At 53.1% G+C, this 22,769-nt stretch overlaps 9 protein-coding genes across 9 annotated transcripts; 5 read left to right on the top strand and 4 right to left on the bottom strand.

Moving 5' to 3' along the window:
- Positions 1–1,375: 1,375 nt before the first annotated feature.
- Positions 1,376–4,833, top strand: BO88DRAFT_36840 (karyopherin beta). Its single transcript, XM_025704114.1, has 9 exons — positions 1,376–1,603; positions 1,698–1,756; positions 1,841–2,647; positions 2,712–3,340; positions 3,401–3,617; positions 3,668–4,000; positions 4,055–4,292; positions 4,345–4,453; positions 4,505–4,833. Exons 1-9 carry the CDS (start codon positions 1,564–1,566, stop codon positions 4,689–4,691), a joined length of 2,619 nt encoding a protein of 872 aa, XP_025563389.1. The 5' UTR covers positions 1,376–1,563; the 3' UTR covers positions 4,692–4,833.
- A 1,283-nt stretch (positions 4,834–6,116) lies between these two features.
- On the top strand, positions 6,117–6,794 carry BO88DRAFT_387802 (40S ribosomal protein uS8; the record flags this gene model as incomplete). The annotated part of the gene is made up of 2 exons (XM_025704830.1): positions 6,117–6,249; positions 6,535–6,794. 2 exons carry the CDS (start codon positions 6,117–6,119, stop codon positions 6,792–6,794), a joined length of 393 nt encoding a protein of 130 aa, XP_025563388.1.
- A 296-nt stretch (positions 6,795–7,090) lies between these two features.
- BO88DRAFT_364894 (phosphoglycerate mutase family protein) lies at positions 7,091–8,620 on the top strand. The gene is made up of 3 exons (XM_025703998.1): positions 7,091–7,196; positions 7,279–7,607; positions 7,682–8,620. The coding sequence occupies exons 1-3, from the start codon at positions 7,161–7,163 to the stop codon at positions 8,481–8,483; spliced, it is 1,167 nt and encodes a 388-aa protein (XP_025563387.1). The 5' UTR covers positions 7,091–7,160; the 3' UTR covers positions 8,484–8,620.
- On the bottom strand, positions 8,262–11,012 carry BO88DRAFT_487710 (uncharacterized protein). Its single transcript, XM_025712566.1, has 2 exons — positions 10,342–11,012; positions 8,262–10,275 (listed from the first exon to the last, which is right to left on the bottom strand). The coding sequence occupies exons 1-2, from the start codon at positions 10,603–10,605 to the stop codon at positions 8,686–8,688; spliced, it is 1,854 nt and encodes a 617-aa protein (XP_025563386.1). The 5' UTR covers positions 10,606–11,012; the 3' UTR covers positions 8,262–8,685.
- Positions 11,013–11,131: 119 nt separating this feature from the next.
- On the top strand, positions 11,132–13,056 carry BO88DRAFT_404602 (phosphatidylserine decarboxylase 1). Its single transcript, XM_025706666.1, has one exon. It carries the CDS (start codon positions 11,260–11,262, stop codon positions 12,898–12,900), a length of 1,641 nt encoding a protein of 546 aa, XP_025563385.1. The 5' UTR covers positions 11,132–11,259; the 3' UTR covers positions 12,901–13,056.
- Positions 13,057–13,194: 138 nt separating this feature from the next.
- BO88DRAFT_364886 (anaphase promoting complex subunit DOC1) lies at positions 13,195–14,945 on the top strand. Its single transcript, XM_025703997.1, has 2 exons — positions 13,195–13,904; positions 13,996–14,945. The coding sequence occupies exons 1-2, from the start codon at positions 13,235–13,237 to the stop codon at positions 14,850–14,852; spliced, it is 1,527 nt and encodes a 508-aa protein (XP_025563384.1). The 5' UTR covers positions 13,195–13,234; the 3' UTR covers positions 14,853–14,945.
- A 170-nt stretch (positions 14,946–15,115) lies between these two features.
- Positions 15,116–16,676, bottom strand: leu2A (3-isopropylmalate dehydrogenase LEU2). Its single transcript, XM_025712565.1, has 6 exons — positions 16,569–16,676; positions 16,475–16,495; positions 16,336–16,404; positions 16,177–16,272; positions 15,466–16,093; positions 15,116–15,389 (listed from the first exon to the last, which is right to left on the bottom strand). Exons 1-6 carry the CDS (start codon positions 16,617–16,619, stop codon positions 15,157–15,159), a joined length of 1,098 nt encoding a protein of 365 aa, XP_025563383.1. The 5' UTR covers positions 16,620–16,676; the 3' UTR covers positions 15,116–15,156.
- A 644-nt stretch (positions 16,677–17,320) lies between these two features.
- On the bottom strand, positions 17,321–18,289 carry BO88DRAFT_339180 (CDP-diacylglycerol--inositol 3-phosphatidyltransferase; the record flags this gene model as incomplete). Its single annotated transcript, XM_025703016.1, has 3 exons — positions 17,321–17,638; positions 17,691–18,067; positions 18,124–18,289. 3 exons carry the CDS (start codon positions 18,287–18,289, stop codon positions 17,321–17,323), a joined length of 861 nt encoding a protein of 286 aa, XP_025563382.1.
- A 745-nt stretch (positions 18,290–19,034) lies between these two features.
- On the bottom strand, positions 19,035–21,236 carry ptcA (type 2C protein phosphatase PTC6). The gene is made up of 3 exons (XM_025706665.1): positions 21,093–21,236; positions 21,065–21,067; positions 19,035–20,952 (listed from the first exon to the last, which is right to left on the bottom strand). The coding sequence occupies exons 1-3, from the start codon at positions 21,151–21,153 to the stop codon at positions 19,331–19,333; spliced, it is 1,686 nt and encodes a 561-aa protein (XP_025563381.1). The 5' UTR covers positions 21,154–21,236; the 3' UTR covers positions 19,035–19,330.
- Between the last annotated feature and the right edge of the window lie 1,533 nt (positions 21,237–22,769).

The raw sequence follows: 22,769 nt of genomic DNA, 5'->3' as shown, positions 1-22,769 counted from the left end.
CTCGATTCTCTTTCCGCGCACGGAGCACACACAACCCGAGAATACTTTGTTTGCTAATATGAACTACGTCATGTCTCAGCTTCCGGTTCCACTAGGATTCCAATCAGTTGGGAAAAGATTCCCTCGATCAACACCAGAGCTGATGAAGACCATATGTCGATCAATGCTCCCATCACGTTAAGGGGAAAGGTTAGAGTACGGAGTACTACGATGGAAGCGCTTTAGCTTAGAGCAAGGCACCGAGGCCAGGCTGTCAGGATAGTTGCGGTTAGTTTTCCTGACGATCCACGAACGACCACCCGCGAATGATAGACACACAGAACCCAAAAGAATCTCTATGGAACAGCCACCCGGCACTTTAAGTGGACAGATATAGTTAGTAAAAACAATGCCTCGAAAAACAGCCGTGATGATTTGTGCGTTGGGGGGTTGACGCCCTGAGAGATGGAGCTGGTCGCCGGGGTCACAGTGAGTGGATCGAGGACCACTTCTTCAAGCAGCAAAATCAAAACAAGCAAACCCGTGGAGGGGAAAAATTTGGGTTGCGGGAAAACACAAAAATGACCAGGCAAAGAGAGAGGGAGGGAGGGGCACCTCAGGCAGGCAGCCGGCAAGAATTGGCAGTTCCCCATTACAAAATACCGTATTTTTGCAAGGTGAAACTGGTGACGACAAGACCAGACCACCGCCCATGATTTGAGGGAGGGGAAAGGAACTGAACAGCAACTTCTCTGCAGCCCAGCATGCACCCCTCCCAGGAAAAGTTTGTAATATTGTCTGATAGTACTTATCTACTACTAGCTATGTGATAGCTGAATGCAATAGAGAGATTCTGCATAATAATAATAAATCTCCTGGGATCAGATTCGCCTTGTCCTCTATTTTTCTCCGGTCGCTACGAATCTGGACGAGTCACTGACTAGCCGTCACCGACCACTAATTGGTCACGTGAAATGACTAAGCCTAAGAATTCCGCGGGTCTCGGCCAATAAGAGAGCAGGGTTCACAGGGCTCTGGCGGGCGCTGACTGGTCGATTCGCAGTTGCTCGTCCATTCTTCTGCTGGAACTGCAAATTGAAGGGAATCGCCCTCACATTATTATTGATCCCTCTCTTTCTCTCTCCTTCTCGCTTCTTGCTACTTCCTCCCCCCAGTACTTCCTTTTCTCCCCTCTCCTCAATCCGCATAGCTTCGACATCCTTGTCTTCTTATCCTACCCCCCGTCCGTGTCTGTTTATCCGACCCTGGGGCTTTCTTTTTTCCTCTTGTTTTGCTTGGTCCTGGCGTGCACCACCGCCGTCTTTTCGCCCTCCTCTACCCCCCCGGAAGACCTGGTGCATGCCTCGTCATAATCCACAAAAACAACCTCTGCCCTCCATCCTCCAGAGATAATCCCCCATCTCCTGTCCACACTACCACTCTTTTGTTGTGGACGGTCTTTAAATAGCCTAGTGGTTCTGTCTGCTTTGTTTTCTCTTTGAGTCAGAACAGCTCCTTCACCTTCTCTTTTTTATTGTCCTTTTCGCTTGTGATCGCTTGCTTCGGTTTTCCGCATACGGCAACATGAACGTCACTCAGGTGTTGGAGAGTACCCTCTCGCCAGGTAATTTTTGCTCCCGCCCCTTCTTGTATTCAGAGTATGTTATTAGATTTAAGGCATCAAAATCACTAACAGGCTATTTTGCTGGCAACTATAGATGCGGCGGCCCGTTCCCATGCCGAACAGCAGTTGGCCCACGCGGCGGAGGTTGACTTCGTAAGTTCTGGACTTGTGTCCCGTTGCTAGTAATTGGTCTTGTATCAAGCATACTAATCATGACTCTTTTTTGCCGGACTTTAGGCCCAGTACCTTGTCACACTCGGTCAGGAACTCGCAAACGAAGATTCCGCGTCCCACATCCGTACCGCTGCCGGTATCGCTTTGAAGAACGCTTTTACTTACAGAGACCTCGCAAAGCTCCAGGAGGTCCAAACAAAATGGCTACAGCAAATTACCCCAGAAATCAAGGCGCAGGTCAAGGAGCTTGGCCTCAAGACGCTTAACTCGAAGGACGGCCGCGCCGGCCAGTCTGCCGCCCAATTCATCGTCTCTATCGCTGCTATCGAACTTCCCCGGAACGAGTGGCCGGAGCTGATGAACATCCTCGTCCAGAATGTCGCGAGTGGTTCCGATCAACTGAAGCAGGCCTCCCTGGTCACCATCGGCTTCATTTGCGAGTCCCAGGATGCTGAGCTTCGCGAGAGCTTGGCTGCCCACTCCAATGCTATCCTGACCGCCGTCGTTCAGGGTGCTCGGCGCGAGGAGCAGAACATGGACATCCGATTCGCCGCCATCAAGGCTCTCAGTGATTCCGTTGACTTCGTGCGGTCGAACATGGAGAACGAGGGTGAGCGGAACTACATCATGCAGGTGGTGTGCGAAGCGACACAGGCCGATGATCTGCGTGTGCAGGCGGGCGCATTCGGTTGCCTGAACCGTATTATGGGCGCCTACTATGATAAGATGCGCTTCTACATGGAGAAGGCTCTGTTTGGCCTGTCGATCATGGGAATGAAGAGCGAGGAGGAGGATGTGGCTAAGCTGGCCATTGAATTCTGGTGCACCGTTTGTGAGGAGGAGTACGCTATTGAGGATGACAACGCGGCGGTAAGTCTTGTCCATCTGAAAACAGCTATGCTGTGGATATCGTGGCTAATTGTGAGTCAAACAGGCACAAGCAGAGGGTCTCCCTGAGGTCCGCCCCTTCTTTGGATTCGCCCGCGTCGCCTGCCGGGAAGTCGTTCCCGTCCTCCTGCAGGCTATGTGCAGACAGGATGAGGATGCCACGGACGACGAGTACAACGTCTCTCGCGCTGCTTACCAGGCCCTGCAGCTCTACGCTCAATGCGTGCAGGGTGATGTGATCCAGCCTGTCTTGACCTTTGTCGAGGAGAACATCCGTAACGAGGATTGGCGCCACAGGGATGCTGCAGTTGCGGCATTTGGCGCCATCATGGATGGCCCCGATCCCAAGGTCCTGGAGCCTCTCATCAAGCAGGCTCTTCCCGTCCTCGTCGGCATGATGCAGGACAGCTCCATCCAGGTCCGTGATTCGGTCGCCTACGCTCTTGGCCGTGTCTGTGACTTCTGCTCTGAAACCCTTGACCCTGACGTGCACCTCCAACCCCTCATCACTTGCCTGTTCAACGGCTTGGCAAGCTCTCCCAAGATCGCCAGCTCCTGCTGCTGGGCCCTGATGAACGTTGCCGATCGTTTTGCCGGCGACTACGGTGCCCAGACCAACCCTCTGTCCAAGCACTTTGAGGACAGTGTCAAGTCGCTCCTTGCTCTTACTGAGAGGTAAGTCCATACTGTATCCCCATGTCACTGTTCTGAAGCCAGGCGCTAACTTTATTGCAGACAAGATGCAGACAACCAGCTCCGCACTGCTGGATACGAGGTCCTCAACTCCTTTGTGACCAACGCTGCCAATGACAGCCTTCCCCTTGTGGGCAACCTCTCCGACGTCATGCTTCAGCGCCTGGAGCACACCATCCCCATGCAACAACAAGTGGTCAGCGTTGAGGACCGCATCACCTTGGAAGAGATGCAGACCAGCATTACTAGCGTTGTACTTGTATGTTTATCCCATGTCTGGCATTCCTCCGGCTGTGACTGACTTTCTAGGCTGTCGTTCAACGACTCGAGACTGAGATCAAGCCCCAAGCCGACCGCATCATGCAGGTCATGCTTCAGATCTTGGCCACTGTTCCTCCCAAGTCCAGTGTCCCTGATGTTGTGTTCGCCACGATCGGTGCCATTGCTGGTGCCTTGGAGGATGACTTCATTAAATACATGGACAACTTTGCCCCCTTCCTGTACAAGGCCCTGGAGAACCAGGAAGAGCCTGGTCTTTGCTCTATGGCCATCGGCCTGGTCAGCGACATTTCGCGTGCCTTGAACGAGCGGGTGCAGCCCTACTGCGACGGTTTCATGAACGCCCTTCTCACAATCCTCAGGGTAAGGAACCAATTTTCGCTACATGAAAACACACAACTGCTAACACTGCTTTAGTCCTCGACCAACGTGCTGAAGCCTGCCATCCTTGAGACGTTCGGTGATATTGCTCAGGCTATTGGCACCCAGTTCGACACCTACCTCAACGTTGTTGCCCAGGTTCTTCACCAGGCCTCTGTTGTGACGGCAAGCAACGACGTGACTCCCGAGATGCAAGAGTACATTGTCTCGCTGCGTGAGGGTATCATGGATGCTTGGGGTGGTATCCTCCTGTCCTACAAGGGCAAGCCTCAGGGTACGTTATTTTCATAAATGTAGCAACGAACACTTCACTAACGTGATAATAGTCTCCCAACTGCATCCTTTCGTGGATCACATCTTCCAGTTGCTCCACACCATTTCCCAGGATTTCAACCGCAGCGAGGGTCTGATGAGGGCAACCATGGGTGTTATTGGGTAGGTTTTCTTCACTCTCACAACCTCTGGCCCGTGACTAACATGCTTTAGTGATCTGGCTGATGCCTTCCCCAACGGCGAGTTTGCTGCTTACTTCCGCAACGACTGGGTCACCAGTCTGGTCCGTGAGACGAGGACCAACAGGGAGTTTGGATCCCGTACCATTGACACCGCCCGGTGGACTCGTGAGCAGGTCAAGCGTCAAATCACGATGTCCACTGCCGCTGCTATGGCGTAAGCCGCTGCTATGTGCTGCTATTCAAACCCAGGTGCTCGTTTCCGAGACCGCACCCCTAGGAGGACGACCTCATCCGTTGGTGCTCTCAGGGTAGCAACGACACTGTTGCTGCTCCCCCGAGTATCCGTCCCCACACGGGAACCCAAGTCGCATTGTGCTACTGATTGCTCAAATCCTAGGGTTCACTAGGCTGTGCCCAGTGAATCAGCGCATAAGGGCTAGTGTTTCCACCGACCCGTATATCACCATCCCTGCCCAACGACCCTCTCCCTATCACCGATGTATGACACCTTTACAGCACCCCCTACCCCTTCCCCCCGCACCTTCCCCTTCTTCCCCTCCCCAACACCTCGGCCCTCTGTCCGGCACGAACCCCCTGCTTTCGGACCCCTGTTGTCATGACATCTCGCAATGCATGTTTGCACTTTTCCTTCCGGCCTTTTTGTTTCGATCTTCTCCTCTACTATTACTATCCACTTTGCCACATCTTTGCGCCCCCACATCAGTTTTAATTAGACAGAGGTTCTTTAGCATTATCATGTATGCCCGAGAAGTCATGTAACCAACCCCCTTTGAGAAACACTGTCACGAATCCCTTGACCCTGCTCCACGTATCACCTCATCCTACCAAAAGACCTGTATAGAGAATGGTAAAAAGCAAGAAAATCATGAGAGCAAATAGTAATGCGTAACCGAGTGATTGTCGGGATAGACTTGTATTCATACCCGAGTCCATTACCATGGTGATCAAAGCCCAAGATATGGGATGTGGCATTACATTATTATGCACGAGTCAAATATCCGGCCTGCACAGTAAATACGATGAAGTCGAAAATTTTTAAGAGCCCTAACGAAATTATTTCCTACTGAAATTGTTCATGAGAGTCGAACTTGATGTTCTTAGTACGAAAGGCCGAGAAACACGTTTCTGCCTGAGGCATCAGTAGAAGCGGTGAGAAACACGTGACTGATAAGGGCACGGATCGGCAGCCCTAGCGGCCGCACAGCGAAAACTTCTCACCTCCAAAAGATCCGCGAGATTCTTCCTCCTACACTCGATCTTACCGACGTCGTCGACACATCCCTCGAGGTATGTATCAATCGTTATTTCGCCCTATTCTACAGCCTCCCAGCTAGTCTGAGGGAGCAATCACCATGGAAATCCGCATATTCGACCTTGCTGGTGTAGTAACCGACAGCATACGATGATCGGAGGACCGGGTGATACGCTTTCCTCACTACGGCACGGGCTGAAGAACCCTTGTTCATGCAAAAGGGGCACTCTTTGCGCTCGAGGACTACTGGTGGCTGACTATTATGGACCCAATTCCTCACCGATGGTGTGAGGACTGGGCATCGTAAATATTTAGATACCTCATATCCTTCGATTCCTCGATTTGAGAATCTCGATTCTACACCGTCAAAATGGTCAAGACTTCCGTCCTCAACGATGCGCTTAACGCCATCAACAACGCCGAGAAGAGCGGTCGCCGTCAGGTCCTGATCCGCCCTTCCTCCAAGGTCATCATCAAGTTCCTTTCCGTCATGCAGAAGCACGGTATGTTCATGTCTCCGCAATACCAAACGCTACAAGAAAAAGAAGAGTTCCGGGCACTTGCAAGATCGATCCGTCAAGGAGGTGACGAAGAAAAATTCGGGTTGATAACTAGGCGACGGTTATAGACCAACCACGGCTTTCGCCCTTTAAGTGCCCGAGATATTGACAAGTGTTGTTTACAACATGGCGGCGATCTTACAAGTTTCCGGAACTCTTTTATTTCTTCTGTGTTTGGTTAACTTTTAAATCACCGCAACAAATTGCTGATTATCTCTCCTTCTTCAGGCTACATTGGCGAGTTCGAGGAGGTTGACGACCACCGCTCCGGCAAGATCGTCATCCAGCTCAACGGCCGTCTGAACAAGTGCGGTGTCATCAACCCCCGTTACCCCGTTCAGCTCCGTGACCTCGAGAAGTGGGCCACTCAGCTCCTGCCCTCCCGTCAGTTCGGTTACGTCGTCCTGACCACCTCCGCTGGTATCATGGACCACGAGGAGGCTCGCCGCAAGCACGTTGCCGGCAAGCTCCTCGGTTTCTTCTACTAAAAAGTTTACCCTGGATGCCTTTTTTTGATGGCGAGGATCTAGTTTGTGGTGCGAGGGATGAACTCTCGTGGCTTGGCGGAGTTGGATCGATACCCGGCAGAGATGTCTAGATAGTTATTGATCGAGTGATCTCGCGAATGAACTGATTCCAGTCATCATTATTGTTCTACAACATGTGCAAGTAGTGTAATCATTAGCTGCAGAGTAGATCTAAGACTTGGCCGGGCCGAGGTCTGACCGCCGCCCCAAGTTTCCCCGCAACATCTGCCTTATCCATTTATCAACACCATCTTCAACCGGCACAACTCACAACTACATTCACTCACTCCCTATCTTCTCCAAACCCTATACTTGAGTCCTGTAAACATGCCTCTAGACACAATATACCTCACCCGCCATGGCGTAAGTCCACGCACCCACCACACACTACCCCCCATCATTCCCCCTCCATATCCTATCCCCAACACTAACAATATATCTCCAGCACCGCCTCAACTGGACAATCGACTACAAAACCGGCACCTACCACGCCCAATTCCCTACTCCAACCGGTAACCCAGCAGACCCAACCCTAACCTCTCACGGCGTGCGCCAATCCCACGAACTGGCCGCCCATTTCACCAGCGACAACATATCCCCCAAGCCATTCCGCATCTACAGCAGTCCATTCTACCGATGTCTGCAGACAATCCAACCCACCGTCGAAGCATTGAAGCAGCAGCAGCAGGCAAACACCACCCCCGGTACCAACAACGAACCCCCCGCAATCGACACCAACGCCGACTTAACCGTCCGCACTGAACCAGGCCTGGGGTACGTTGCCCCCTCCCTCCACTCCAACTAAACAATACAAAAGCCGATACTAACCATATCATAAAACTACATAGAGAATGGTTCGGCCCAACAACCTTCTTCCACCACCCGACCCCCGCACCGGCCTCAGTCCTATCCACCCACTTCCCTACCATCCTCCCATCCAATGAACAAAACTCACAGACCTATAACCCAATCCTCCACCCCTCCACCCGCGGCGAAACCATCGCCCAACTCCACGACCGCGTCGCAACTACCCTCTCAGCCCTGATCACCTCCGTCGACGAGGAGATCTCCGCTATCGAGAAATCACTCCCTCCTGCTCAACGGACCAGCAAAGCTATCCTGATCTGCTCGCATGCAGCCCCGCTGATCGCTATGGGACGGGCCTTGACGGGGGATATGCCGGGGGATTCTTCGGTTGAGGATTTCAAGGTGTATACGGCGGGGGTGAGTACCTTTGTCAGGAGGAGGGTAGGGGAGGGTGTTAGGGAGGATGGAGAAGGGGAAAGGGAAGGGGGTGAGCTTGCGCCGGGGACGGAGGTACTACTGCTAGATGGAGGGGTGAAAGTTCCTGATTGGAAGGGTGGAAAGGGAGTTGCTGGGGGGTGGGAGTGTGTGAGCAATGGGGATTGTGGGTTTTTGAGTGGTGGGGCGGAGAGGGGATGGTATGTTCTGTTCTGTTCTTTTCTTCTTCTTTATTGGTTTTGTCTTGGTTTGGTATGGGATGGTGGTTGGTTGCTAACTGTTCGCTGGTATAGGCACTTCGATGGTGATGAGTCGTTTGATACGGGCCCCATGGCTGGGCCGTCGGCTACCCCGACTTCTAGTGTGGAGTCGTCGGTTGAGACTGATTTGGGGGAAAGTAAGTTATAGATAGAAGGGGCTTTGTGTGGATGTGGATGTCATCGGGGATAAACTAGTACACTCAGGCTGTAGTAAATATATTTGCGCTAATAGACTAGATATCTTGCCGCATTAGGCGGTATGGAAATATGATCGCAACTATCAATACATCATGAACTCAAGTTTCAAATCACCGAGTATACTCAGTACAAGTCTAATAGTTCCGCTATGGCTAATTCTCAGTTGGGGGTATCGTGTTGCGTGCGTTCTCGCCCGTCTCTCTCTCTTCGTTCTCGCCGCTCTGCTGAGCCTGTGTCTGTGCCTCACCAGTCGTGCCTGCGTTGGTGGCCTCCTCCTCCTCCTCCTCCCGTCGACGCCGCTCTTCTTCCTCTCTCGCACGCTCTGCGTTCCGGGCCGCTTCTGCAGCGTTGCGCACTTCCACCTGTCTCTCGCCCACGCCGGGAACCAAGCTTGCAATGAACAGCGCCAAGGACCGTTCCACGCGTCGCAGCTGGTGTCGCAGTCCGGTTGGCTGAGCAAGAGGAACATTCTCTTGGCCAGTTGACTGCGTGTCGGATGGTGCTGGGGCCGGCTCGTCCGGAGCGAAATGAACCAGTCCTTCCAGGTGTCGTTGCACTGGCGCCACAAGCATTCGATACAATTGCTGTGGGACCCCGGTTTCTGACAGGAGCGAGACGAGGACGGCCAGAGTCACATACACCACGCGGGACCATGTGCCCGGTTCGCTGAACATGTAGCAGAAGAAATACAAGCGCACAAATAGCCACATGCGTCGGAGATTGCGCGTGAAGCTCAACTGTCCGTTATTTTCGAGGCGCTGATTGAGTACGGCCTGTCGGACGATGTTCTCCATGACAACTGCGTTTGCGTTGTGAATTTCCGGCGGGGCACCCGTACGAGGCGCCGAGGTTCCAGTTGGGGAGTGCATGGCTCGGAGCGCATCGAGAGAAGACTGCATCGTTTCTGCGCCGCGGGGAGATGCAACCAAGGCTTGATAGCCGTTTGGAGACGAGAGGAGGTATAGAGGAGCCTGCCCTGGTGTGGGATTGGGAGGTCCAGATAGAACAGGTGTGGACATGGTTCGAGCTTGCGAGACGCGGAGCTGATCGGCGCGGGTATAGATGTTGAAGACGCGAGTAAGCAACGATTCAATCGAGCCGTCACGTTCAGCATGTGGGTTCTGATATTGGTCGTCGAGCAGAGCGAACAATTGTGTACGTATGCGAATGATATGGTCCATTGGGGGCGCAACCCCTCGGTTCAGTTGCTCTTCGCCAAACGCAATCTGGTTTCTGAGGATCTGTAGGCGCAATCGGACTTCTTCGGGGAGATTACTATTCGCATTGGTTGTCCCCGACAGGCCGGAAGCCAATGTGGAATCAGACGAGACGGACGAGTGTCCTGGGTGCGACAGACCGGGGGCTACGTGCGGCCATGCAGGTTGCTGAGCAAACGAAGCTGTCGTAGTCGTGGAAGTAGCCCCCGCGGTGCCTGCCGCGACGCCTCCCAACGGTCCGCCCCGTTCCTGCATGTCAATCTGTCGGCGAATAGCCTCGATATTCCGCCTCAGAGCAAGTCCGATCTCCGCCTCATGTGGAACCGCGGGCAATGCGGGGCCTCGATACCTGATCTCTTGTCCGTGGGGCAGGTGCTGCGGCGTGAATCGGTTCGATGCGAATGGACTTTGAGGTGCGGGATGTCCTGAGGCTCCCCGCGGAATTGGAGCAGGAGCTCGGGCAGAAGTTGAAGCATGGGGAGCTGGGGCGGGAGGAAGGACGAGGTGTATGGAATACTCGGTATCCTGGGAAAGCATCACTGTTAGTATCTGCCAACTACATGGGGAGCATGGAAATGAGAGTATGCGCACATTTGATGACTCTAACACATCATTCAGTGCTACGGCATCGTTCGTCAGGGGCTTTCCCCGGTATATCAACCTTTGAGTCTCAGGTGATGGTTCGCTCGGAATGGTCTGCGCGATTCGAGCTTTGAGAGAGGAGATGGTGATGGACGGGGAGATGTCGTGGAGAGTGAATCGATTGGGAGGAGGTAAAGATGGACATAGCACATGTAGTGCTATGCTCTGTGGAGATTCCGCCAGAGCGGGCTGGTTCTCAGAAGACGCGGTCATCCTGGAGTTGTTCTGTCCTTGCGGAGGGATGTTGGGAGTAGACGATCACAGGCGCATAATCGTAGTCGCAATGCTCACTGTAAGAGAGACAGCAGAGTATATAAGAAGTAACTGATAGGAATTGGATCAGTCACGTCGAGTGCACAGAATGACAATCTGAACAAGTGCTAAGTGGCAGTTGATGTGCATGAACCAGACAGCCAGGGACCGCGGGAGAAGTATACAAGAAGCCGGAATGATGACGGTGTCCTTTTCAACCCTGAGATGTGACTGGCCAGAACCACACGAGCCAAGCAATATGAAGCAGAACAGCTAGAATTGTCAGTCAGACACGATATCACATTCACGCCCACGAGCTGTCCAGAACAACGAAGCACCCAACAACACAGATCGAAAATAGATCGACCGGACACAGGCAACCATAATGACAAGTGAAGCCGCGCGGACGGAGGGGATTCTGCCCGGCGGTGAAGCAGCAAACCGATGCCGATCACGGGTTTTTGTGTTTTGACTGTCATAAGATTGACGATCCCATCCTGCAATCACAGCTGCTTCCTCGGTTGATCCCGGTTCCGTGATCAGAGGGCAGGTGTTTCGCACTTGTTGCTTTTACTTCCCCCCTCTGGGATGACTTGCTCCGAGTAGAACCGCATTATGGCCCTGTGCCTGACCAGCCGTTCTGCCCTGTGTTGCCGGAAGTTCGCAGTCTCCCCTCATGGGGAGAAGGTAGGATTGATGGAAGTCTCGTTGCGGGCCACTGGTCGTCGTAAGACCGGTGCCAGGCAGTTTTCGCAGTCCTGGAAACAATATCAGCATCAAAATTCCCACGAAAACCCTTCCCCTCGAAGCACCTTTGGCTCCCGACTCCGTTTTGCCCTACGAAACACCAAAGTCGAATGGTATCCCATCCCCGTCGGTCTCGGTATCGGCTTGCTTGGCTTGCTGCAGTTTTACAAGGCCCAGCGGGCGGAACGTGAACGTGCAGAGAGAGAAGCTGCTGGCGAGACTTTTGATTTCGAAAAAGCTCCTCCCCGTCCAAAGCACCGACTGAGCGGACCATGGCAGGTCCAGATCATGTCCACCTTGCCGCTCAAGGCCATATCGCGGCTCTGGGGACGCTTCAATGAGATTGAGCTGCCTTATTATTTCCGTGTTCCAGGATTTAAACTTTACTCTTGGGTCTTTGGTGTCAACCTAGACGAGGTTGAGGAACCCGACCTTCACACCTATCCCAACCTGGCAGCCTTTTTCTATCGCAAACTGAAACCCGGTGTTCGGCCTCTGGACCCTGACACTCGCGCTATTCTTGCACCCTCCGATGGACGTATCTTACAATTTGGATTGATTGAACGTGGTGAAGTCGAGCAGGTCAAGGGTGTCACATACAGCTTGGACGCCCTGTTGGGTGCCGCGACCCCGAACCATGCCGACCACACGGACAAGTTCACAGACCACCAGGGTGAGCCGGCCCAGGGAACCGAAGCCAAAGTACTGGCGGACGCGGAGTTTGCCAAGATGAATGGCATCTCCTATACGCTCCCTACGCTCCTTGCAGGAGACCAGGGCGGCGCCCGGAAGCGTTCTGCATCCATCGATGCGTCCACCCCTTACAAGGCTTCTGCAGAAGCCGAAGTCAAGGCTGACCTGGCTCGTGGGGATGGTGCGCCGTGGTACGCCCCGAAGCCGACGTCCAACAATGCTCTCTACTATGTCGTGATCTACCTTGCTCCGGGTGACTACCACCGCTTCCATTCGCCAGTGCCGTGGGTGGTGCAGAGCCGTCGTCACTTTGCGGGTGAACTGTTCTCGGTGTCCCCGTACCTGCAGCGCCACCTGCCGGGTCTCTTCACCCTCAATGAACGCGTCGTGCTGCTGGGCCGCTGGCGTTGGGGTTTCTTCAGTTATACCCCCGTGGGTGCCACGAACGTTGGCTCGATCAAGGTGAACTTTGACGCAGAGTTGCGTACTAATAGCCTTACCACGGACACCGCGGCCGACATGGCAGCCGCCGCTGCGGCCAAGCGTGGTGAGCAGTACCCTGGATTCGTTGAGGCTACCTACCTCCACGCCAGCCAAACCCTGGGAGGTCACCCTCTGCAGCGTGGTGAGGAAATGGGCGGATTCCAACTTGGTAGCTCAATCGTGTTGGTGTTCGAGGCGCCGGTGGGCACCCGTAAGTCCTTCGACGCGGGCTGGGAGGAGGGCCGACGCGAAGGAGGATTCAACTGGACCATTGAGAAGGGCCAGCGCATTAAGATGGGAGAGAAACTCGGATTCGTTGACGTTGAACACTGAGGGTGACATACGGGCAGAAGTTCACCACCAAAAAAGCCATATAGAACAATTTGTGCACCACCGGACGAAGCTCCGAGGTGCTTGCTTATGTATCATACACTTTTTCTGTACATCTCAGCTATCAGCTGATCTAATAATTAAACTGCTTCTAACTCATCTCATTTACCCCATAGGTATATTACATAGTACAACCCCGATAAGAAACACGTGACTGATAACGGCAGTCCATCCATGAAGCTTTCCATCCATTCTCCATCCAGCATCAACAAACACTCTCAATCACCCCACGAACCATGGCCAATTCACAATAGACTACTACCAAACTGTAACCAACATGCCGCGTCATCATCATCTCCTCCGTCGACACCCCGCGCCAGACACCTCCCCCCCCTCCGACAGCACTACCCCCCACCACGCACCGCAACAACCACCCCCGGCGCCCCAACGCGCCAATCGCTCGCGCCTCGGCCACCACGCGCAATTTCAAACCCCTCCGTCCCAAGGCCTTTCCATTCCCACTCTTCACCCTTCCTCCGGAACCTTTGACCCCGATCATCCCCTCCACAGCCACCCCAGCCAGCATGCAGCCCACAACCCCGCCGCAACGGCCGCCCTGTTCTCCCTCTTTGGACGCGGCGTGCATGGCCGTCCGCCCAACCACCCAGCGGACCAGATGATGGACGACGATGAGGATGTTGAGGACGACGATGAAGAAGAGGACGACGCTATCCCAGAAGAGTATGACGGGGTCGGATTCAGCCATGAGACAACACTCAGCTCTATCGCCCATCAGCGTACCCGGCACCGACAGCGGCAGTTCCAGCGGTCTATCTCCGAGGAGGACGGAATGCTTCCTGCTCATGATGTGGATGTGGCGGGGCCTTCTGATATCGAGGAAGAAGACGAAGAAGAAGTGGAACATGATGAGCAGGTCGAGGAGGATGAAGAGGATGTGGAGATTGAGCCGGAGGCTGGTAGTGAGTCGGAGATGCTACATGAGCGAGGTATGTACCCTTCCCACCACCCAGTTTACAGCTATCAGTCAACCTATTTAAAAACATATAAACTAATTATTCGACCGATTTTCATGTGCAGAGAAATCCCCAACCCCCCTCCCCGCTAACCTCCGCGAAATCTCCTCCCTAGCTAGCTGGACCGTCTCGACTCATAAGCCCGGCTGCGGCGTGACTGCCCTCCGTCATCCCTCGCCAACGCAGTACTGGCAATCCGATGGTCCGCAGCCGCATACCCTCACTTTGCACTTCTTCAAACTGGTGGCTATTGTGCGCATCAGGGTGTATTTGGATTTCGAGATGGATGAGAGTTATACACCTACTAAGATGACATTCCTGGCGGGCATGGGCGGAAATGATCTGGTTGAGTTTGCGAATTGGGAAGGTGAGGGGCCGTGTGGATGGGTTGATGTGGAGTTGGAGGGGGTGGGAGGGAGGAGTGGAGGGTGGGTTACTACTAGTGCGCAGAGGCAGGGTGGTGCTGGTTCTGGTGCTGGTGGAGGGAAGAATAAGAAGAAGAAGAAGTCAGGAAGGAGGGGGAAGGGGAAGGGGAAGAGGAGAGGCGGATTCATCTTTGAGGATCCTGACGTTGATGTGGATGAGGATGAAGAAGATGATGATTATGACGATGACGATGACGAGGATGATCCGTATGCGGGGAACGTGCTCAAGGCCATGGTCATTCAGATGCGAATCATTGAGAACCATCAAAACGGCAAAGATACGCATGTGCGCGGGTTCCAGGTGTTTGCGAGAGATGATGAGAGGAAGAGGGTGGGGAATGCGCCGTCGGCGTCGGCGGATGGTCGTGTCCGGAGACACAGTGCTAGACGGTCGTTGAGAGCCAGTACGCATGAGGATATGGAGCGTGATGGTGTTTCCAAGGTGGTGACGAGTTTGGAGGAGCCGGATTGGATGGGCGAGCCTGTGATTCGGTGATAAGTAGTCATTCATTGTCAGACTCGATTGATAGCATTTCGCGGAGTTTTAGATACCCCCTTTTACAACATACATCAATGTCATACACGCAGCAGCTGTCATACACTCTCCCCCTATACTTCGTACGTACTAGTACCAATAAAACGATCACGAGAGTAGCATGGGTAGTAGTAGTAATGTAATTATTATATTCATCATTTAGATCCAGTCATATCTCATGCGGGTCACCCGCCCAACAATCAATACTTTTCAACCATCCCATCATGCCAAGCCCAACCATGCAGACTCGTTGCATGGTTTACACCTACTTCAACAACTTCTCCAGCTCGGCAGCAACGGCATCACCAACCTCGCTAGTGGTAGCCTTACCACCAATGTCACCAGTACGAACACCCGACTCGAGGACATTGCGAACAGCAGCCTCAATAGCGCGGGCCTCATCGAAGCGACCGAAAGAGTACTGCATCATCATAGCGACGGACAGAATAGCAGCAACGGGGTTAACGATACCCTTGCCAGCGATATCAGGAGCAGAGCCTGCACCCGAATAATTAGCAAACCATACATCCACCCTAGCAGAGTTCATAAGGGAGGAGGGGGAGGGGGAACATACCATGAATAGGCTCATAAATACCATTAACGCGAGCCTGACCATCGGGAATACCACTCAAACTAGCACTAGGCAACAAACCCAAAGAACCAGGGATAACACTAGCCTCATCACTAATGATATCACCGAACAGGTTACTCGTAACAATAATGCCGTTCAACTGACGGGGGTTCTTAACTATAATCATAGCGGCCGAGTCAATCAGCTGGTGCTCAATCTTCAACTGAGGGAACTCCTTCGCCATGACCTCAGTGACGGTCTTTCTCCACAGACGACTCGTAGCCAGCACATTGGCCTTATCCAAACTCCACACGGGGAGAGGGGGGTTGTGCTGCAGGGCAAGGTGTGCGGCGAGGCGAGTGATGCGCTCGATCTCAGCCCGAGAGTAGGGCTCCGTGTCCATGGCGTAGCCGCTGCCGTCGTCTTCCTTGCGGTCTCCGAAGTAGATTCCACCCGTCAGTTCGCGGATGATGTTGAAGTCGACGCCCTCGCAGACTGAGGCTTTCAGGGGGGAGTGCTCGACCAGGGAGGGCGCGGCGAAGTTGCACGGGCGCAGGTTGCCGAATGTGCCCATTTCTTTGCGCAGCTTCAGGAGACCTTGCTCCGGGCGGACGGCGCCGGTGCCCCATTTCTGTTCGCAGAGTTAGTTGGTATTAATTCCTCTTGGTTTGATGATGAGAATGAGGATTCGGGGGGAGAGGTGGGGGAATGTACCGGTCCACCGATGGCACCGAGGAGAACGGCATCGGCGTTCTTGGCCGCGTTCAGGGCCTCGTCGGTGAGAGGGTTGCCGGTGGCGTCAATGGAGGCCTGTATAGTTGGAGTGTCAGCGTTTTATGGTCTGTTAAAACATGGGATTTGGATGGGACGTACACCGCCCAGCAGGTGGTCCTGGAGGTTGAGGGTGATGTCATCGCGGCTCTTCTCGATGACGCGGAGGACCTGTGGTGAAGCATAGTTAGCATTGAGGGAGTCTCGAAGCTCAATTCGGAGCTGAGCATGATCTGCTAACCTTGATGGCCTCGGCGGTAACCTAGATTGACGTTGGCATTGGGTCAGTCGATTGTCCGGAGCTGTATAAAGGTATAGGCTCAGCGCGGACTCACCTCGGGACCGCAGTGGTCACCGGCGAAAACGACAATGTTGAAGGCGGGCATGATGAGGGCAAGTAGGGGAATAGTCTGGCACGGGGGAAAGTGGACGCTTGAGCGGAGGAGAGCGAGGTATAAACTACAACTTATACGGACTGGCGGGGCAGTTGGCGAGGCTCCCCGCGCCGACACCGGAGCCACTGCCGGCCCTAGTCCACCCCCGGTTTAGTGCGGCGTGTGTACTTTTACCCACGCTTACCACCGGAGTTACAGGTATTATTAACACTGACTCACTGTAAATGTGTCCACTCTAGTAGTCCCGATTAAAAATGCTATCGACGATGGCGGCGCCAATTTAATCACACGAAAAAAGCATTGAAACAAAGACAGAAGCCATGCAAGTAGAGAATCACACAAAGCACGCCTCCAATATCGTCCCATTTTTGCCCTGAGACGTCTGTACACCTAGCCTTATATGCCGCAGTCCCGCCCATCACATATACTAAGACATGACCGATATCCTCGAGCCAGAGAAAAGAAATAGAAAATGAAGAGAGACATGGGGTAACGGAAATTATAGGGAGACTCCTGGATCACTCTGAACTGTCCAGACACAGCCAGAGCACCAGAGCCATGCAGAAAATATCTGACCCGGTCGGGGAACATACATCACTCCTCCAGATCCCGGGAACGTAGCCCAACGGGCATTATTGTGTTGACTGGTAGCTAGAACAAGCCAAATTCAGCCACGAACTGTCAGAACAGACTTAGTTCTTCTTGCCGTTGCGCATGGCCTTGCGGCTAGCAATGTCGCCCTCCACCAGCCACTTGCTCGCCTTGACCAGCTGCACAACGTTGATGAACTGCTTCAGAGCCATGACGGGAGCCGATATGCCGGTGATCACCCAAGGCCAGAAGCTGTCGATCTTGTTGGCGCGCGCCATCTCCAGAGCCCCAGCACTCCAGGGGCTGGCAGTGCTCACAGGCTGCAGGAGGGAGGGAGACAGGGTAGGGGAAGAGAAAGAGAGCAGGTACAGTCCAATGAAGAACAGCTCATTCAGCGCGCAGCAGATAAATAGAACGGTCTGTGGCGCATGTCAGCATGTTGACCGAAAGAGACGCAAACGAACAACGAACCCTGCTGTGGTAATACTGGTACAAGACCCAGCTGCGGCTAGCCTCCACCTTCTTGTGGCTCTGGCTGGAACCTCCCATGCTCAGAGTCGCATACATGTGCATGTAGTGACTGGCCATGTCCAAAGCGATCAAGCTCTGGAAGATAATGGCCCACCGTGGCCAGGCGGAGCTCAGGAAGACCAGTAGACACGCGGTCGTGCACCGATCCGTCACCATGTCCAGCACCGCACCAAATGTGGTAGACTGGTTATAGTAGCGCGCCGCATATCCATCCAGAGCATCCAACAGGCACGACACGCTGTAAAGGAGGGAGCATGTCCGCGGGTGCAGAGGCATATAGTAGAGGGAGGCCATCGTCAACACAACACGCGCATATCCTAGTCCCATCCAAGTTAGGTGTTGTCAGACTGCAATAGTGTCGCTGAGCTCTTACCGATCAAATTCGGAGCGAAAAGGAACACGTTTTCCTCCACATCCCCATCAGCAGTGACTGCTGCACCGTTCTTTGGCGACTCCTGCAAGGTCCCGTTAACGGCCGGCGATGGGTCGGTTGCCTCCAGCTCAGCGGCGGCTTTCTGTGATCTAGTTCGGGGGCCCATCGTGGTGAAAATTATACGAATGCTGAAACAAAAGTAGAACTGGTTTGTAGGAGGTTCCGGAGGAAAAAACGCCTGGGCGACGGGGAGTTGACGGAAGAAGGAGAAGCTCTATCCGAGGGGTTCCACGAGGACGGCGAGTGGACCGTGTCCGAAGCAAGCTTCGAGTCAATCGGAGCAGCCAAACTCAGTCGGGTAAGAAGACTAGAGAGATGGAGACAGTAAGGTTAGCACGTCTCACACTGTCTCACTAGACATGGACCACGAGGTCGACGCAAGTTTAGATGGGGTGAGAGAAGACGACGGCGCCGGAGATTCTCCTGAAAGCTTTGTGGAACACGTACCTTCTGCTTTTTTGCGACGCGCCTGGGTCAGAAGCCAAAGGCCACAGGATTCGAGTGAACAAAAGAGATTAATGTCACTGTACAGAGAGCCAACAGAAGGGAAGTCGTGACTATCTCAACAGCGCGTGGAAAGACAGTCTGTCCAAGTTGGTCAGGAGAGGAAAATGGCCATGTGTGAGATTTGGCGATAAGGTTGGGGGGTGATAAGAAGGAGCCACTCACGATGCGGTCACCTTAATTCATCCGCCGCAATCCGGGGAGTGGTGCGATTGCGCTGATCAAGACAGTTGATCACAGAAACTAAGAGTCAATGTGCGACAATGAGTTCCAAGAGGAGCCAAGTGATGATGAGAAAGATTTAAAGAGGCGGGTGGTCAGGAGAAGCTGTTCTCTGTTTGCGGCCAGCCTTACATCCTCTTCCGGGCCGGTCCCGACCAAGAGTTAGTTGCCCGTGGACCCTGATCTACCCTTCCCATACATCAATTAAAATTCAACCTGCAACTAATCCTTTACTCAAACCCCCATACTAAGATAGTGGCGTGTAGGAAAGACAAAAGAAATTAGTTGTCAAAGACTGCGTATGTACAGATGTGAACTATGCAAAGCTCTGTCGAGCAGCACGAACCAAACGAGCAGCAGAAGAAATAAGCTATATACAAACAGGCATATTCTCTATCAAATGTTAGAAAAATCTTCATTATCATCTCCGTGACCTGCGCGGATCTGTCGCTTCTTGCCGACGCCACTCTCGAGACTCCTTTGTCCCCAAGCTGCCCAGTCCTCCCTCTAGCCGTCGCTCCCACCCGCCTAATCGGACTACCAGACAGGTGGCATTGTCTCCTTCACGGGTCACCTCAGTCGCAAATTTGACCACGTCGGAAGCACCCTGGTCGGGGGTCTTGGCTTCCTTGACGATGTCGACGACCTCTTGGTCTAGGAGCGTGCCGCTGACTCCGTCCGACATGAGTACCAAGAATGAGTACTCGGCTGGGCCCATCTCGATGCGACGGATCTCTGGCTCTGCCGAGACACCGATGCGCTTGGACTGGACGTCCCCAAAAGATCGAGTGTTGGCAAGCCCGCTCATCCGCTCTTCTCCAAACGAGTCTGTCACAAACGTGGTCGCGTAACGTCGTAACCGGGAAGCTTCAATAGGCGACGAGGGGTGGTGGTTGGACGTGACCGGAATGGCTTGGCCAGTCAAAGTGGAACACAAGAGGATTCGGGTATCTCCAACATGCGATACAAGCAGGCTAGATGGGGCATTGGGGTGCCAAAACGGAGCGGGCGTCGGAGTTGAGATGAGCGCAATACTGGCCGTGCTGCCTCCCTTGAAGCGATTGACCCCGCCAATGTTCAACGATCGGGAGCGGCTTGGGCCATACAAAATATCATCCTGATGCATTGGCTGACCGACCTTTGTAAATTCATCGTCTCTTTTAGCCGCTTGTGCCGAAACGAACTCCAGATCAGTCCGGAGAAAGGCGTACTCCAAGATCTCCTCAATGGTGACTCCCATGCCAGAATCCACATCGGTCGTCGAGTTCTGTTTTCCGGCATGTGTGAAGTGAGGTGGAACAAATCTCTTGAAATAGCCGCCAACCAATGTCTTCCAGTTCTGCACAAGGATCTTCTCTAATTCTCCGATACGCTTAGAGTTACCGCCTTGTACTATTGGCAGCGCTCCGGATGAGGGATCCGCGCCCCGCGGAAACTGGCCGCTTGAGCCTTGTCGGAGACTCGACTGTAGCTCAAAGGCGGCTGCGGTATCCTGAATATATTCATGAAGCCAGTCCTTCAGAAAAGTACTGCACTCCGTTCCGCCATGGCCGTCAAAGATGCCGAAATAGAAGACCTGCGGATCCCCGCTCGCGGTGTCGGCCCCGCGGCTCTCTCTGGGGACAGGGATAGTGCCAGTCTTCTTGATCGTCAAAGAGGCTGGTGGACGCTTCGCAAAGGCGGGTATATCGATGACACCAGCCTGGTAGGCATCTTCATTGTAGGGCCGGGTGCCTCGGGAGCTGTGTGCACCAAAGTGGTGTTTGGCACTGCGCAGTGGGATGCGAACGACAGTGGTGTCCCGGTCGACAAGGGGCTGGAATGCGGCCGGAGAATGCGAGATCTCGCCCGTATGGGGGACTGACTCTGCACGAGGGAGTTTATGGAAGGGGGCCAAAGGACCTCGGGGATCCGGATGTAGCGAGGACGAGGGCAGATGAGTGACGAAATAGTCGTGGAACTCGCGACGCTTGGTGGGGCGGATATCGTCAGGAACAATGTACTTGGTCGAGTAACGACGATGCCGAGACCAGATAATATAGACTAGAGAGAAGACAAGAAAAGGTTAGCCAGGGGGGATGGTGAGACGCGAATGCAGGACGACCATGCAACTCCAGGCCGATCTGGCTGGGCGCAAGAAAGGCGCGGAGATAAGAGAAATCTGGGGGAGGAGGCGAACTCACGATAACTGTCAGCCAGGGTCCGGGCCTGGACGGAGACTCGCTTGGCGGGAGACCCAATCATGAAGGCCGAAGCATTGGTAGGATGATGTCTATGGAAAAAAGTCTGGGAGAGCAAAGTAGAAAAACACGAGCACACAAAGGGGGGTGCCGGACACGAAGCAGGAAGAAGGTTCTTTGCCTTTTATCGGGAATCCGCGGGGGCTGCTGATTTTGCGGGCCGAGCAATCAGCGCGGCGGAGAAACACAACGGCACTTCTGACTACTAAGTACTTGTTCTGCTACTCTTAGTACTTCCACTGCTTCTTGTTTTGTCTCTCCCTCCCTCGCAGCAATTCAACTGCAATGTGTGCTGCACGCTGTGAAGTATACTTCAGGCAACAGACTTGAGACCTGGGTCCTTTGTTAAGGGGGGAAATCTCCAACTTCTTCCCCTTTCCTCTCACCAGTAATCAAGTCAGAGTCTTGTTCACCTTTCTTCGACTACTTTGAAGGAGCAGCAGACAGAAAGAGAACAAACAAATCCCACCTGTGGTATTCTAGACTGTTTCATCATTTCTTCAAAAACACAAACAGATCCCTGGAATAGGATGAGAACATCCACCGTATGCGCTCTCGATCAATGTCTCACTACACTAATCCCAGGTCCATCGACTACACAACTTGACAACAAAACACACATTGAGATTTCCTATTAAACTATTTACTTACTCGCAAGAACAATTGGATCAAAGTTACAGAGAATAACGTTGCTTAGCTACCGTTATGAGTTTATCATAGCGGTCAGAAACTCTCCAGTAAGCAGGAAGACGTGGCAGCAGCACAACGGCAGCCATACATATATGATGCTACCAGTTGACTCCACCGAATAAACACATCACGTCAATTGGAGAACTCCCCGGTCTGATCCGATAATTCTTATCGGTCAAATTATGGGGCCTTCACATTGATGAAGTGATCGTGGCTAGCCATGGTCGCGTAGTTTAGCTGTTAAGTGACTTGCATTAAGTCTATGTTGTAGCCCAATGTCCGTACGTAAGCAGACGCATGGGAAGAGTCAGAGGATGTATGCCATGTAAGCTGAATACGAAGACGGAAAAAGAATGATGATGTGAGCTGAGGCTGAGGTGCAAGAACTAGTAATAATGATGTGTCCTGTTTCATCAACTTAGTGAAGTAATTGGGATGGTTTCCCAAGCCTCCTTCTGTCACTGGATTAGATGAACATCGCATGGAAATACTGTACATATTGCTCTCAAGTTCCTCGATTGTCCGTGAGATTGATTTCCTACCGTTTGGGGAGTATATGTTTGAGTGCGAGGAATAATATACACTCTGGGGCAAATGTCATGGATGTCATGGGTATCGTGGGATGCTAGGTACTAGTAAGTAGCAGGAAATAATACTACTAGCCGACAGATCAGCAGATGGACACACTGTCGAGATACTATAAGTTGTTCTAAGAACCAGGATAATGCTTCGTGTGTCCCTTCCAGTAATGTGGGAAGTCCTGCCAGGATCAGCAGACTACCAATATATATAAGGAACAGTCGGGGTTTGTATGTATAATACTTTGTAGATCAGTTCACACACGGAATATACGAGGTAGACCTGCTGCAGTTAGTGCCATTCTATTAATCAGTGTCCTTGTTATAGGGTGTTGTGTTGGGAATGATTTAT

Source organism: Aspergillus vadensis, assembly GCF_003184925.1.
Source record: "Aspergillus vadensis CBS 113365 unplaced genomic scaffold BO88scaffold_10, whole genome shotgun sequence".
Taxonomy (NCBI): Eukaryota; Fungi; Ascomycota; class Eurotiomycetes; order Eurotiales; family Aspergillaceae; genus Aspergillus; species Aspergillus vadensis.
Note: the sequence above shows the minus strand (reverse complement) of the source record. Positions and strands in the feature narration are given on the sequence as shown.

Bases quoted from the DNA above. Each gene is read 5' to 3' on its own strand.
- BO88DRAFT_36840 (XM_025704114.1), top strand. From the start codon at position 1,564: ATGAACGTCACTCAGGTGTTGGAGAGTACCCTCTCGCCAG. The intron at 1,757-1,840 runs GTAAGTTCTGGA...GCCGGACTTTAG, and splicing joins ACGCGGCGGAGGTTGACTTC to GCCCAGTACCTTGTCACACT. The intron at 3,341-3,400 runs GTAAGTCCATAC...ACTTTATTGCAG, and splicing joins CTCCTTGCTCTTACTGAGAG to ACAAGATGCAGACAACCAGC.
- BO88DRAFT_364894 (XM_025703998.1), top strand. From the start codon at position 7,161: ATGCCTCTAGACACAATATACCTCACCCGCCATGGC. The intron at 7,197-7,278 runs GTAAGTCCACGC...ATATATCTCCAG, and splicing joins TATACCTCACCCGCCATGGC to CACCGCCTCAACTGGACAAT. The intron at 7,608-7,681 runs GTACGTTGCCCC...AAAACTACATAG, and splicing joins CGCACTGAACCAGGCCTGGG to AGAATGGTTCGGCCCAACAA.
- BO88DRAFT_487710 (XM_025712566.1), bottom strand. From the start codon at position 10,605: ATGACCGCGTCTTCTGAGAACCAGCCCGCTCTGGCGGAATCTCCACAG. The intron at 10,276-10,341 runs GTGCGCATACTC...ATGCTTTCCCAG, and splicing joins ATGTGTTAGAGTCATCAAAT to GATACCGAGTATTCCATACA.
- BO88DRAFT_404602 (XM_025706666.1), top strand. From the start codon at position 11,260: ATGGCCCTGTGCCTGACCAGCCGTTCTGCCCTGTGTTGCCGGAAGTTC.
- BO88DRAFT_364886 (XM_025703997.1), top strand. From the start codon at position 13,235: ATGCCGCGTCATCATCATCTCCTCCGTCGACACCCCGCGCCAGACACC. The intron at 13,905-13,995 runs GTATGTACCCTT...TTTCATGTGCAG, and splicing joins GGAGATGCTACATGAGCGAG to AGAAATCCCCAACCCCCCTC.
- leu2A (XM_025712565.1), bottom strand. From the start codon at position 16,619: ATGCCCGCCTTCAACATTGTCGTTTTCGCCGGTGACCACTGCGGTCCC. The intron at 16,273-16,335 runs GTACGTCCCATC...CCAACTATACAG, and splicing joins AGGACCACCTGCTGGGCGGT to GCCTCCATTGACGCCACCGG. The intron at 15,390-15,465 runs GTATGTTCCCCC...ATTCGGGTGCAG, and splicing joins TATTTATGAGCCTATTCATG to GCTCTGCTCCTGATATCGCT.
- ptcA (XM_025706665.1), bottom strand. From the start codon at position 21,153: ATGATTGGGTCTCCCGCCAAGCGAGTCTCCGTCCAGGCCCGGACCCTG.